Source organism: Onthophagus taurus, chromosome 2, assembly GCF_036711975.1.
Source record: "Onthophagus taurus isolate NC chromosome 2, IU_Otau_3.0, whole genome shotgun sequence".
Taxonomy (NCBI): Eukaryota; Metazoa; Arthropoda; class Insecta; order Coleoptera; family Scarabaeidae; genus Onthophagus; species Onthophagus taurus.
In genome coordinates, this window is record NC_091967.1 from 14,570,244 (window position 1) to 14,584,683 (window position 14,440).

The following is a 14,440-nucleotide window of genomic DNA, read 5'->3' on the forward strand; positions in this document are numbered from 1 at the left end:
TGGATAAATTCAAGTCACAATATTGTTGAATATTGCTGGACCAATGTCACGCCCGGGATTCATAGAGCACAGCAGAGCATGATGTGAGAAGTAAAAGTTTGAAGAAAATCATAAAACATAGAAATATCAAGAAAACATAGAACCATATGAAATGATATTTGGAATTTCGCAAGCTTGCTTACAAACTATCAGGATTATTTTAGAACTTTTCTGTAATGGTATCTTTCAGCAAAATGCTGTCACAGCTTTGATATTAGTTTATCTTAGCCACTTAATAATTTATCTTATCCACATCGTCCATCCCACATAGTGCCAACATGGCAAATAATTATTTGAATGCAGAGATACATTCAAATAACACACTCAAACTCATAAATGTTAGTGTCTATGGACATGTTAGTTGAAAAAATTAAGTTAAAATTTAAGCCATGATATTTATTGATTAATTAGCATACATATCAACATTAAATAAATACACTACATGTAGACACTACCATTTCAAAAAAGATTGTGAAAAACAAAATGCTATTACCTTACAAAAATATCTGGTATTTTTCTTGGGAAATAACATAAATGAATGTGTGTAAAGAATTCTTTTTTCAACAACTGCAATAACTGTATGTTGTTACTTATTACTATTGACATATATGTTAATTACTAAACAAAGGGTACAACCTCTATACTTTGCATTAAATAAATGCCCTTTTCCTGAACAGATCGTCAGGGCACCGCTTTTTTATTTAAAGTACTTAATTAATTAACGTTTTAATTAAAACACTTTACCATTTCTTATATGCAGAAAGGTAGAGGCGTAAAAACACTAGTGCCTACATTTTCACTACACTACTTCAAACATCAATTATTTTCAGATGAAAAATATTGAAGAGAAAAAGAGAGTAACTCCCATAACAAAATAATTAAACCCAAAACCAAGCTTCTTATAAAATATTAATACCAAAAGTTAATCAAAAAAAATAATTCTTAAATAATATAAAATTAATAATTACTATTTTTGAACAAAAAAAAATAACAAGGCTGTAAATTAAGAATAACCTAACCTCTAATTAAACAGGATGATTTAAATATTCACGCGTAAAACTTTTTAAGATTAAAATTTCTCACATTGGCAATGTGAAAGTTTTGTAATCTTAATTAATTCTTTAACACGGACTTTTAATTCGATGTTTTTGAATCAACACTGTATAAAAAAAATTAATACAAAAAATAGTAATAAAAGCTAAACATTTTGCGCTTATTTTGTTACACGAGTTTATCTCACGGCTTTTTCCAGCCATAATACTGTTGTATATTAACATACAATATATTTATACACATACATATATGATAAGTATCAAATACATTCTCGAAAAAACCACTAATTCTATGCAAAGTATAGCTTGTATAATTAGATACCGTGCGATCCATCATCACTGCATTTTACTTTTATTTCGTCTAGGGCCAATTTTATTATTAAAAAATTTTATTATAAATTATAAAACTTGTTTACATAAAACATTAAACATTCAATCCATTAATAAAAGAATAAATTATATTATAAAACCGTCGTATTTTGATCAATTTTTTTTATTTTTAATTGATTGATTATATTTTTAATAAAAATTTGTAAATTTTTTAATAATCAAATTGGCCCTACCCTCATAAATGTGGTCCTTATTAGATTTAAATAAAACGGAAGAAAAACAATAAACGATTTTAATCAGATTATCCGAGACCTGTGATGTGACTGATGTTTGGAGTACACGCGAATATTTTTTTATCCAACAACTATTACCGTCATTGGATAAAATCGAAACGTTACCAAATACAGAAAACGCTTTCGACCGTTAAATTTTAAAAAGGTTAATTAATAAAAAGTTATTTTCCTTTTTTTTTGTGATCGAAAGTCGTTTCACGATATACGTTATTACCGTAAAAATTACTTCGTAAACTTTTCATTTTCTCGTCATTACACGCAGATACTCCAGAGCGCTTAAAGCAGCCGATGCTTGAGCATCTTTCGGTGTTTTTCCATTACCAAAACAAACAGCCAATGGAACCGTGGACAGTTGTAAGAGACACTGACAATGTCCGTTGACGGATTTTTCATCAATGTCAACATAGGTCGTTTCAAATTGTAATTCACCAGCTAATTCTTGTAAAAATAATGTGCTGTTGAATTCTTTTGAAACGAAGGAAACGGTCTAAAAACAGAAACAAAAACGTATTAGAATAAGTTAATACAAAAATATGTCAATCAATACATAGATTAACTCTTGAATATGTAAGAATTTAAAAGCTGCATTACAATTTTTAAAGATTAAGCGAATCTATATAACTACTGTATCAAAAATGTAGAAAGATAAACGATGATTTTAATCATACTAGTTTAGTATTTCAATACAGAAGAATATGTTTGATATATTTACCTGTAACTCATTTACTTTTGGGCCATTGGCATGTTTCAAATATTTATGAAACTGAGACACTTTATGTGAATGTCCTGAATTGTTAGACATAGTAGCAATTTTACTATCTTTCAAACTTCCAAATCGACCGGTCACGGAACCAATTCGCGTCCCCGACTATAAAGAAAATCAATATAAACTCGATAATATTAACAAACCGCAATAAAGCAACCCAAGGTAATTTTTACTTCTTTCAACTTTAATTAAAACGCACGTTTTCACTATTACTATTCACCAAACAATTTTGATTTGATAAAAAGAAACCACAAAGAAATTAATTAGTAATCACGAATCACGCACTCGATTTGAAAGATAGTAAAAATTTCCAAAGGCCAAATCTACATTGCAAGAGATAGTTCTTACAAAGCTAAATTAAAAGTCTTACCTCTTCCTCCTCTTGGAGCATTTGATTAACGTTTGCGTTATCCGCGGATAAATCTTGAAGTTGCTGCCACATTTTATGCGCGGCCATTCGCTTAGCGAGCTTTTTCGATTTTCCCGTTCCGATCTCACGAAACTTTAACACTTTACATGCAATTGTAAATTGACGTTCATGAGGTAGACCTTCTTCGTGTTCCATATCATAAGATGGAGGTGGCCAACGTCGGGACATGCACATTTCTTGTAACCATCCGATTGGATTTCCCATTATTTTATCATCAAATGGTGATACAACTTGACTTGTACTAAACAATTGTAAAAAATAAATTATATGTATGACATAATAAAGAATAATCATCAAAGTATTTGATACAATAATTTTGATACATGATAATAAATTAGAGACATTATGGGCTGAAGAGGAGCAAAAGGCAAAATCTGTACTGGATCAAACAATATAATTGTGGCTACCAGCGTCTGGAAGATGCTACCTGACTAAAGTCTGGGTAATTATTTTTTATATATAAAACTTACTCAAATTTCTATATGACACTAATCAATTAACAACATTTGTAAAACACTTTTTTTTTGCCTTTTCCTTATACTTTATACTTTCAAGAACATAATATTAAAATTTCAAAGTCGGATTACAAATAGTTTTAATATTATTTGTTACTATTAGATAGGAAGTGCCTTTCTCAGAAGTACACTATTTTTTAAGGATTTATACCTGAAAAACTAAAAAATAGACAAACTCCGCATTTCCAGTTTAGTTTACATTTGCTATTATTAGATAATAAGTGCTTTTCTGGGAAATACCAAACTGTGTAATCGTAAAAAGTCAAACCCGAATTACCTGGTTAGTTCTTTCTAGAGAAATTTGTATCTAAATCAAAAAGGGACTCACGATGATCCGTAGATCAACAAGAAGGAAGAAAAGATTCTCAAGAAACCGATACACACAAGAGAAACCCACCGCTGATTGCAGCACAGCAGCAGAAAAATTATTGTGTACCGACAATGACGAAATTATACTTGATAACAGTCATGGGTATCGTATTATTCAGTTTGTGACTGTTTTCACAGCTATTAGCAATTTAGTCATATGTAAAAATTGTAAAAAAGACATAAAATTTAATGAAGTAAGTCCACGGGGTGACGAATAGTGTTTGTGATGCGATTTGTAGGGGTTGGTTTGAATGGACTCAATATATTTGTGGCTTGATAGATCTTCTTAGAAAATTCAATAGCAATACCTTCGCTGGATGCTTCGAAAACGTTACTAAAAACTTACACATCCTGAAAAATATGAACAATGGCTCGAAGAGCATGACGATTGTAATGCGAATTATGAAGGATCCCCCGTCAAAATGGAGAGAATATGAAGATCTGTCAAAATCACGCGCAATAATTACAGAGGAAACAATACGAAAATGATTCAGAGAATTGAACCACTTCGTCTATTTTGCCAGAAAGATTTAGAAATAGCTTTAAACGATGTGATCTTTTTCCGCTAGAGCTGAGAGATTGGCTGTACATTTTGCAAAATGCATTCAGAATCGATTAGAAAACACAACATTGAGAGCCATTGGTTCGATTACCATGGAAGATTTAAATGCGACATTGAAGGGACCTGAAATCTAGTGACAGTGGAAACATATGCTATACAGCCTGCTGAAGCATTACATACAGCAGTTACAAGGAAGTAGAGTTTAGGAATTATAAGTGTTTGTTCTGCTCCTAATTTTGTCATAAGAATTCAGTTAATTTCTTCAGTAGTGGGTAAGATTCCATTACTTTGTACATTTTTTTAAGTTGATTTGTTATGTTCATAGTTTTTGATTTAATAAATGAGCATATGTTTTTGTCAAGACCACATAAAATCACATTTAGGCACATTAGGTCCTTTTGAACCATTTTTAGGATAATTTTAGTTTTATTTTGTCCTAGCATGAATCAGTTCTAGACTACCAAAAGGATGTTCTATCTATCTTAATTTAAAAAGATCAGTTTATTGTCCCTTTAGTTCCATTTTTTATTGGCTTTTCATATGTGAATATGATATATGAATGAATTGGGTTTTCAATACAAAAAAAATCTCAAACATCACTTAAATTCTTTAGCAATCACACTGGTATAGCCTCTTAAAGATGAAGCAAATATGGAAAACCATATTAATTGATTAGAACAGATCTGATAGTTGGTATGAAAATATTTGTCTGATTTGAGTTTCACTTCTATTCATTATATCTGCAATGTTAAAACGAAATCACACCATAATATTTCCCCAAATTGTCTGTTAAAAACTACAACAAAACCTAATAATCCTATTTTGGTGCAACAGTTCTGTAATTCAGAACAGTTCTAAACCTTTCAAAGCATACACATATGTATGTTTAGAACTACTGTTAAACCAAAACAGGTCTAATAGTAATTGTAGTATAACAAGATGTAGCTGATATAGCAGTTGGTAAAGTTGCCCCAATTTATATAATTTCTTTTTATAGGTTATGATTACTTAGAAAATGAAATTGCTTAATAGAATTTGTTGATAGATACTTAAAAATATTTAAAATCTGTTATATTAATAAAATAATCTTACATGTCATTTGTAGGAGCATTGGTAGTTGGATTAGCTTGCTCTGGTGTGGTATCACCAACAATTAGATCCAAAAGATTTTTAGCAGCTGCATGTTTAGCTTCTTTTTTTGATCTTCCAGTACCGGTTGCAATGTAGTCATTGTTGAGGAATACTCTATATCGGAATATAGGCTCATGAATGGCTCCTTCGATTTGCACCAATTCGTATTTGGGAGTGATGCCTCGACGGCTTAACACCTCTTGTAAAACTGAGACTGGAGTCTTTGTGGGTAACGAGGCCATTTCCTATGGAATGTAGATTGAAAAGTGCTAGTAAATAAAAAATGTTGATTTGTTTACCAATTTAGCTGCGTCTCCCAGTGTCATCTGACCAGACATAATTGCGTGAATTGTAGTTTTTTTGAAGTTCCTTCTCATGTGAAGATTTTGTTGTTGATTGGCCATTTGAAGAGCAAGCTCCATATTTGGCTTCAATTAATTTATTTTCTAAATTAAATAATAAAATTTGAAATTAATATTTAATATCAAATTAAGATATTTTCAAAATACACAAGATAAGAATATACAACACAAATATTTCAGTCACAACTGATAAAGAATACGTGTGACTATTTTTACTGGGTGAATAAACTAAACGAAAACATTTTTAACCGATGACAAATAATTACCTCAACGTATTTTCAACAAAAAAAGCCGGTTAAAATCAAAAACACTAACTTTAATATCATTACGACTACTTCTAATTTATACTAATTTAATAAGTAAATGCAAAACTTAATAAAACTATTACAAAATATATTGAAAAACATGCTCCTTTTGCTTGCACAAACCTTAGCATTATTTCGAATTCTTAGGCAAATCTCCAGCTGTGTTCCCATAATGGCTGAAATTGGATCCTAACCGAACTAAAACGTGTTCTACGCATCTCGAGCATGCGCATTTTTCATCCAACTCTCAAACGAATATCAATACAAACAACAAACAACGTCAATAAATAATTATTTATAAAAAAAAACACGTGTTTAATGTTATATAACATACAAATTTAATCAAATAAACTTACGTTTTTGAATCACACAACTCCTTGCAAAAGTAATAATATCAACAATAAAAGGCAATGAAGTGTTTAAAATATCAAATATCTTGTTTTTAAACATTAGGCCTGTTTTGGTTCACGAGTTCTGCAGTTTCGAACAATTTTGAACCTTTCTGCTCATACATTTAATATATTGCATATTAAATGTATGAGCAGAAAGTATATCTATAAACAAGGGTATTAGGTTATTAAAACAATCAAACATCTAAATAATAGATCTGTTTTGGTTCAAGAGTTCTGCAGTTTCGAACAGTTTTTAATCATTCTGCGCATATATTTAATATGCAATATGTGTGCGCAGAAATTACATATATCTATAAACAAGGGATAAAGTTATTAATAGTATATTATTATATGCGAGTAGAATACTATACTTTGTCCACGACTATTGAAATTGATTCCATAAATTTATTTTTTAAATAAATTTTTAAATAAAGTTTAAACGTCAATGTGACACAAATTCAATGTTACTAACTGTAACCAACTTCACAACAATTTGTCAAAATTTTATAAAACGTCGTTTTCTTTACGAAAATTAATTAATTTATGCTTAAATCATACGAAAAAAGAAATTTGTTTAGGTTTTTTTAATGTCATACATTTAGAAACTCCTAAAAAATTCAATTAAATTGATGTTTTTTGAAATTTTGACGTTTAAAATAATTATTAGTCTATCAAGTTGGTTACTCGTGAATAATGATTGTTATTCACCGCTATTATTCACTCCGTGAAAAATGACTACCCTTTTATTTTAAAAAAATCATTCATAAGGTATATATTATAAGGTAGTCGTGGACAAAACATATTAAAACATCTAAATAATAACTTGGTTTGGTTCAAGAATTCTGCAGTTTTGAACCTTTCTGCGCATACATTTAGTATGCAATAACTCTTGAAGAAATTGTAGAACTCTTGAACCAAAACAATTTAGATGTTTTATTATGTTTTAATAACATAATACCCTTGTTTATAGATATACTTGTATAACTTTGAGTTTCCTATAAATATTCAGCAACCAAATATACATGTTGTCTTAATATTGGTAAAAACATTAAAATTTTTGGACAAACACATTTTGGCAATAATAAATTCATTTTTTTCGTTATTATCTTATTAACAACAATAATACTTAATTGTAATTGTTATTAATTTCAACTTAACTTTTTATTACTTTTTAAATTTCAACAAACATTTTGGGTTGCATACTTCATCCACCAATAGGTACCATTTAAACTGACGTTTATATTCCCATTGGCGAAAAATATTCCGATCAAATCCATCGTCTTCTTCCACAAGAACCGTAAGGAAGTGCTTCCTATTCACAACGTGTTTCGTATAAAACAATTCATTTTGTGAATCAACTAATCTATAACACGAGTGAAGTGAATTGCTTCCAGTTAGATTCTTATTACTTCCGGTTATTTAAGCGATTAAAGAAAATAGCGACGTGTATTCAACCCCATAGTTTTCAGCTACTGTAAGGTAACCACATTATTCTTGCGTTTAATTGTAATAAAATGTTTATTTATAACAATTATTAGTGAAAATGGAAGAATCTCGCACATATAACCGAACTAATTTTCGTTCAAGTCGTGGAAGAAACAACTTTGGCAACAATTATAATTCAGGAAGGGAGTATCCAAAAAATAATGATAATGTAACGATTATGGTTCCTTCAAGATGTACTGGAAGGCTTATTGGTAAGATAAATATCCGCACTGCTAAGTCAAAATGTCATAAACGACATTTACTTGATCTATTAAAACAGGCATTTCCGCAAACTTTAAATTAATATTGTAGCGATTGAAGTTTGTTTTCAGTTATGTTGCTTTAACTTTTGGAGGCAGATTTAAAAATCTTGTTGGTGTAGCTAAGTAAAAAGTGACCATTTCTAGCAATGATATATGTTTTAAATGAAACAGTTGTTATTTGTTGTGGTGTTACTAGGAAGTTTTTGATTATAGCTGCAAATAAACTTTATTATTTTTTCTTTTAATGTTATAAAGAAAAAATTAAGAAATAAATCATATCTTTTCTGTAATTATTAATCTACTGAATGCTTGGGTAGTCACACAAAATCTGAAATTATCTTGTTTCAAATAATTTTAGTTGGTAAAACATTATAAAAATGCTTATTTGTTATATTGAAGATGAATTGGTATATAAAAACCATTACATTGTCCGCATTATTTACTGCATTGTATTATATTTTCAGTAAAAGTATAACAACATCATTGAATTGAATGTGTTTGGGGAGTCTGGGGCGTACAATTTGTAGTTAGTCAATTAAGTTACTGTATTTTGTGTTTGTTTTTGGTTCATAAAAAATAGAGTAAGAAATATGAGAAAATCACAACACATTTATCGTTTTCAAAACCAAGCCACTGCATTGCAGAGTCTTGCAACTGATTTTCTGAAGAATGGGTGGAGTTATTGAAGATCAATAAAAACTTTATTTTGCGTTTGTACCACTTGAAACTTAGGGAGGTAGACGTTCAATTCAATTAAGTTTGAACAATGTTCTAGAATGTACAATTTTTAGTGTCTTTCTTCTTACTTTAGTCTAACATAGTCAAAATCTTGATAATACTATTATTGATGATAACACAGCCAATATTTTATGACCTTGATCTTATGTGCGTGTAAAAGAATTTTTTTTATAAATTTTAGTATACTCTTTCTCTTCTTTGCCTTTTTGCTTATACTTTACAGCATCATGTCTTCGATCCATTTTTGGTAAATTCATCACAGAATCATAATAAAAAATTTATCTTTAAAGGTATACTAAAAAATATCTGCAAAAAGTTATCAAGTCACCCCGTTTTATGGTACTCTTTTCTGTTTAGCGCTTCTTTACTTCCTTAATGTTGCTTCCCCTGTGTTGAATTGTACTGATGCTGTCCAACTACTTCGTTCTTGGTCTCTCCTTTCCCCTCTTCCCTTCTCCTTTTACATCCATCATACTCTTTGGAAGTTTAATCATCCATACACATCACATGCCTGCACCACTCTAACTGTCTGTTCTGTATAGTTGTCACCAAAGGATTTATCCCTGGTTCATCTGTTGTGATGTGTATTTTTAACTCTATGCCTTCTGGTCCTACCTATTATCCGCCTTATGTACCTCATTTCTGCAGCTGTTACTTTGCTTTTGTGTTTAGCAGTATATACTGCTTTGTACAGGTGCATCTTTGCTTCTTTACTCAGTTCTTTTTTATTTATCAACGTTGTGCTATTCTGGTAATACACTTGTGTTGTTTTAGACGTTCTGTTTCTGATTTTATGACCTATTCCCGTCATTGCTCATCACTACCGCCAGGAGCCTTCTTCCTCGTTGCCGCTTTTTTTGCTAATCTTCATTATTTTACTTTTCTTTGCGTTTATTTTCATTCCTGTAGTTTGTACTTTGATATCTATTTGTTGGCTGCGGCTTGCAACTTCCTGACTGTGTTTGACTTCACAAGTGCAAATCTGTGCACTTCTGATAAAAATATTGAGTTTAAGTTGAAAATACATCGATTAAAACTTTTTTTCATAGGTTCTACTTTTTTGTTATCGTGAAAAAGTCAATATAAAGAAGAGTCCAGCTTATGATTGAAATACCATGTGTTTCCATTGAGTTGTAAATTCTTTTTACTTCTGCCTTCTTCCGTAGATGTAGACTTTGGCCTAAATTTTGTACATAATAATAATAATAATACCATAATATAATACTAATATAGATGGCCAAAACAGAAAGCAAGAAGCTTTGGAGACAAGGCTAATTTTTAAAGTTCCTCAAGAATAAACAACTGCAGCACTCTGGGACTACACTACTAGTAGATAATTGGAATCCCTCTAGTATGCTGCATCCAGTACTCATCATAGTTCCAGGATACGTTTTCAGGTTCTTGAGAAAATATGCTTCTTCATCAGTTTTACTCTCATCTATATGCTGTCAATCCATCATTTTGTTTTGCGTCCAATACTTTTTCAGGTAATTTGTCGAATTTTGATCTCATGTCTCAAGAAGTCGTCTTGTTTCCGCTGTATAATAATCGTTGATTTGTATATTCTTGTTTTTGAGGTTCGATTGATATGTTTGTTATTCCAAATCAGTTGGTTGAGGCATCCCACCATTTTGTTTGCTTTTGTGCCCTTTTTGTCGAGATTCCTTTTCTACTATAACCTATTATATTTATACCCAGATACTGAAATTTCATTTGTTGCTCTGTTAATTGACCATCGATTTCTATCTTGTATTTATGGGATTCCTTACATGTGGTCAAATATTTTCTTTTTGTTTGCGGATATTTCGATGTTATATTTCTTCCCTGTTGTGTTAAAAATTTGTGTAAGTCAAAATTTATTTAAAGAAGTAAGTAGGAAGTAAATTTGTTTAATTATTAAAATAGGTCGTGGAGGATCAAAAATCTCAGAATTACAACGTAACAGTAATGCAAAGATTATAATAAGTAGAGATGATATTGATGGGGAAAGAAGTGTGTCTTTAATCGGGGATGATTCTGCTATTGAAAAGGCTAAATCTTTAATTTATGAGATTGTTAATTCTACTGATCAGCGGCCGCAAAGGAATTTTAGAGAAACGAGAGAATACAGTCCCGTTAGAAAATTTTCCCCCCCACCTCCCCAAAATGTTCCTAATGAGGTGCCAATGATGAGGACATCTTATGTTAGATCGACTGTTGTAACCCCTTCTGTTACAACTGCTCCTGAACCAGTAAATTGGGATGAATTAAGAGAGGAAGCTGTATGTATTTTAATATGTGTTATTTAAAAAAATAAATAAAAAAATTATGTATAGGACCGTTATCAAAAAGAAAAATTAGCACAAATGACTCCAATAAAAAAATGTTTCTACGAGGAATTACCCGAAGTAAGAGACATGTCTGAAAACGAAGTAAAAGAATTTCGCATAAATAGAAACAACATTTGCGTTGCTCGTACTTTTGAGGATCCGTCTGGAAAATCAAAACCGATTCCAAATCCAGTAAAAACATTCCACCAAGCATTCCATAACTATCCAGAAATTTTACATGAAATTGAAAAAGCTGGTTTTACCACTCCTTCTCCTATTCAATCGCAAGCCTGGCCGATTATGTTGAGCGGTGAAGATATGATAGGAATCGCTCAAACCGGTACTGGAAAAACGTTAGCCTTTTTATTGCCTGGTTTAATTCACATAAACGGTCAAATCACACCGATAGAAGAACGCAATGGGCCCACGGTTTTGATTCTAGCTCCAACTCGAGAATTGGCCTTGCAAATTGAGCGCGAAGTTAAGAAATATTATTACAAGGGATTTAAATCGTATGTAAAAAGATAATGTTTAATTCAAAAATTCTGACTGCTTTAGGAAATCGTCGATGTGGATTGTTAAATAATCGTCACATGTTCAATTTACGAGTACGTGTCAGAAGTTTTGAATTGTAATTGAAGTTCTTGTTGAAAAAATTAACGCAAATTTTTAGTGTTTGCGTTTATGGTGGTGGGGATCGCCGCGAACAAATTAAAATAATAAAGGAGGGTGTTGATATTGTCATTGCAACACCTGGGCGATTAAATGACTTAGTTGAAGCTAAGATTTTGAATGTGGAAGAAGTTAGTTATGCTGTATTAGATGAAGCGGATCGAATGCTGGATATGGGTTTTGAACCACAAATTCGTAAGGTTATGTATCAAGTTCGAAAAGATCGACAAACATGTATGACTAGGTAATTTTAATTATTTAATAAAGAAAAAAATCTAAACATTAAAGTTTTTTTAAGCGCAACTTGGCCCGCTGGCGTTCGACGTTTAGCTCAATCGTATATGGTAAATCCAATTCAAGTTTATGTTGGTTCATTAGAATTAGCTGCCGTTCATAGCGTTACACAAACAATTGTTATGATACCTGATGATCCGAATGAAAAGTTTCAGAGGGTAAGAAATCGGTCTTAATTTTTTGTATTTTATTTTTTGGGTTAGTTTTTAGAGTTTTGCCAAAATCTCCAACCAAATCAAAAAGCAATCGTATTTTGCGGTAAAAAACTTACCGCTGATCAAGTATCATCTGAACTTGCCATGGCTGGTATTGACTATCAAGTAATTCATGGAGGAATTGAACAGTCAGATCGCGAACAAGCCATATTAGATATTTCAGATGGAACTGTTAATATACTTATAGCTACTGATGTAGCTTCACGTGGTATTGACATAGACGATATTACGTATGTTAAAATACTTATTAAGTTTGATTTAAAGTTAAAATATTTTTTTTTAGTCATGTTTTAAATTATGATTTCCCGCATAATATTGAAGAGTACGTTCATAGAGTTGGTCGCACTGGAAGGGCAGGTCGTACAGGTGATTCTATAAGTTTCTTTACAAGGGGCGATTGGGCTCAAGCGGAGGAGTTGATTAAGATTCTTGAAGAAGCTGGTCAGTACGTTCCTGAAGAATTATCTGATATGTGCGCGAGGTTTACTCAGTGGAAGAAACGCAAGGAAGAACAAGGAACTTATAGAGGACAACGATCTCGTTGGTAGATTCTAGGTTAAAAAGAATCTATTTATTTCTTTAGAATGTAGCTAATTTCTTTTTAATTGTTTAATAATAAGTATTATTTGCTCTTCAGAAAATAAATTATTTGTTTTATTTCTTAGTTAGTGATTTCCACACTTAAATATCCTTTATATTATGTCTACACTACATAGAAAACTGGGTGTTTTACCAAAACTCTACATATTCATCAATGTTGTCTTTGAAAAAAATGCTCGGAATTTTATCGTAGCATTACTACGATAAATAGGGACCCAAAAAAATGCTGATTTTTAATGACGCTGTGCATTGTAACTCTCACTTTATGATTGCACGTTCCAGGAAATATTAATGTAGTATGATTTGACGCTTTTGGGCAAGGTAATTGTATAAAGTAAACATATGTTTCTAGTTTGCGCTAAACAATTGGCAGTGAAAATGAAAACTCAATAACTTTTTATGTGTGTTCTGTTGGAATTGACAACAACAAGTTCTCATTTAATTTATTAGTCTTGACAACTTAAAGTAAGTGTGTTCAAAAAAAATTGTAATTTGGTATCTTTTTTTCATTTAGGTACCAGTCAAAATCTGACACTTTTTTCAATTCAATTTTGATCCGCAACAATCTTCCTTGCTTTACAACGCAAACTTTTTTGAAAACCAATCTTCCTTATTTTTTTCTCTTTATGTTAATTATGATATTTGTCCATAAATAGTTGCTAAATAAAAAAAATGACAGATAAAAGTTATTTGTTTTTTAAAAACACTTATTAATAAATGGTAGGCCATTTAAACTAACGATAAGTTATTTTGGTACTTGAAGTACATTAAAGATGCTTCGAAATGTAATCTCTGATCTTACTTTATATTTTTTTCGTCTTACGACTAAAATTTTATACTGAAAATTTGTTCAATAAAATAAATGGTTTCTAAGTTATTTGGTTATTTAAGTTAAATGCCTTACCTAGTTATTATTTTTAGTTCAAAAATGTTTATTTATGAAAAAAAAAATCATTCCAATTAAAATTCTGGTTTTTTCCATCATACATTATTCATATCAGTGAACATAGTGGTGGACTATGTAGACAATGTTATGCAGATTATGTGTAGATAACGTCTATTGCTACGTCATCTTTGTTTACGTATAATTAAAAAATAATGTATTATATTTTATTTTTAATTTTGTAATGAATTTAAAACAAAAATCATTAATCTTAATTAAATCTTATCATGTTATAAGGTCCTTAGACAAGCACTTTTTTGAGCAGTTTTGATCTTATTGTTTTGATGATTCATGCGCATTATCGTAAACAGCACTGTATATGTATAGTTTAAAAAAGTTATAGTACAATTGGCAATGCGTGCTAGAGCTAAGAAA

The 14,440-nt window shown here is 30.7% G+C and overlaps 2 protein-coding genes across 6 annotated transcripts; one reads left to right on the forward strand and one right to left on the reverse strand.

The window, feature by feature from the left end:
- Positions 1-414: 414 nt before the first annotated feature.
- LOC111426912 (double-stranded RNA-binding domain-containing protein loquacious) lies at positions 415-6,719 on the reverse strand. 5 transcript variants are annotated; one of them, XM_071194338.1, is made up of 7 exons: positions 6,511-6,719; positions 6,278-6,398; positions 5,787-5,933; positions 5,449-5,708; positions 2,851-3,151; positions 2,427-2,582; positions 415-2,201 (listed from the first exon to the last, which is right to left on the reverse strand). In XM_071194338.1, the coding sequence occupies exons 3-7, from the start codon at positions 5,907-5,909 to the stop codon at positions 1,953-1,955; spliced, it is 1,089 nt and encodes a 362-aa protein (XP_071050439.1). In that variant the 5' UTR covers positions 5,910-5,933; positions 6,278-6,398; positions 6,511-6,719; the 3' UTR covers positions 415-1,952. The 5 variants fall into 5 exon arrangements, with proteins under 5 accessions (XP_071050439.1, XP_071050437.1, XP_071050438.1 ...); XM_071194336.1 differs by having other exon boundaries at positions 5,449-5,732; positions 6,511-6,717; XM_071194337.1 differs by having other exon boundaries at positions 5,449-5,732; positions 6,116-6,398; positions 6,511-6,717.
- Positions 6,720-7,752: 1,033 nt separating this feature from the next.
- LOC111426917 (probable ATP-dependent RNA helicase DDX43) lies at positions 7,753-13,167 on the forward strand. The gene is made up of 8 exons (XM_023061807.2): positions 7,753-8,025; positions 8,085-8,243; positions 10,938-11,293; positions 11,348-11,853; positions 12,015-12,257; positions 12,312-12,465; positions 12,511-12,752; positions 12,806-13,167. Exons 2-8 carry the CDS (start codon positions 8,090-8,092, stop codon positions 13,068-13,070), a joined length of 1,920 nt encoding a protein of 639 aa, XP_022917575.1. The 5' UTR covers positions 7,753-8,025; positions 8,085-8,089; the 3' UTR covers positions 13,071-13,167.
- The last annotated feature ends 1,273 nt before the right edge of the window (positions 13,168-14,440 follow it).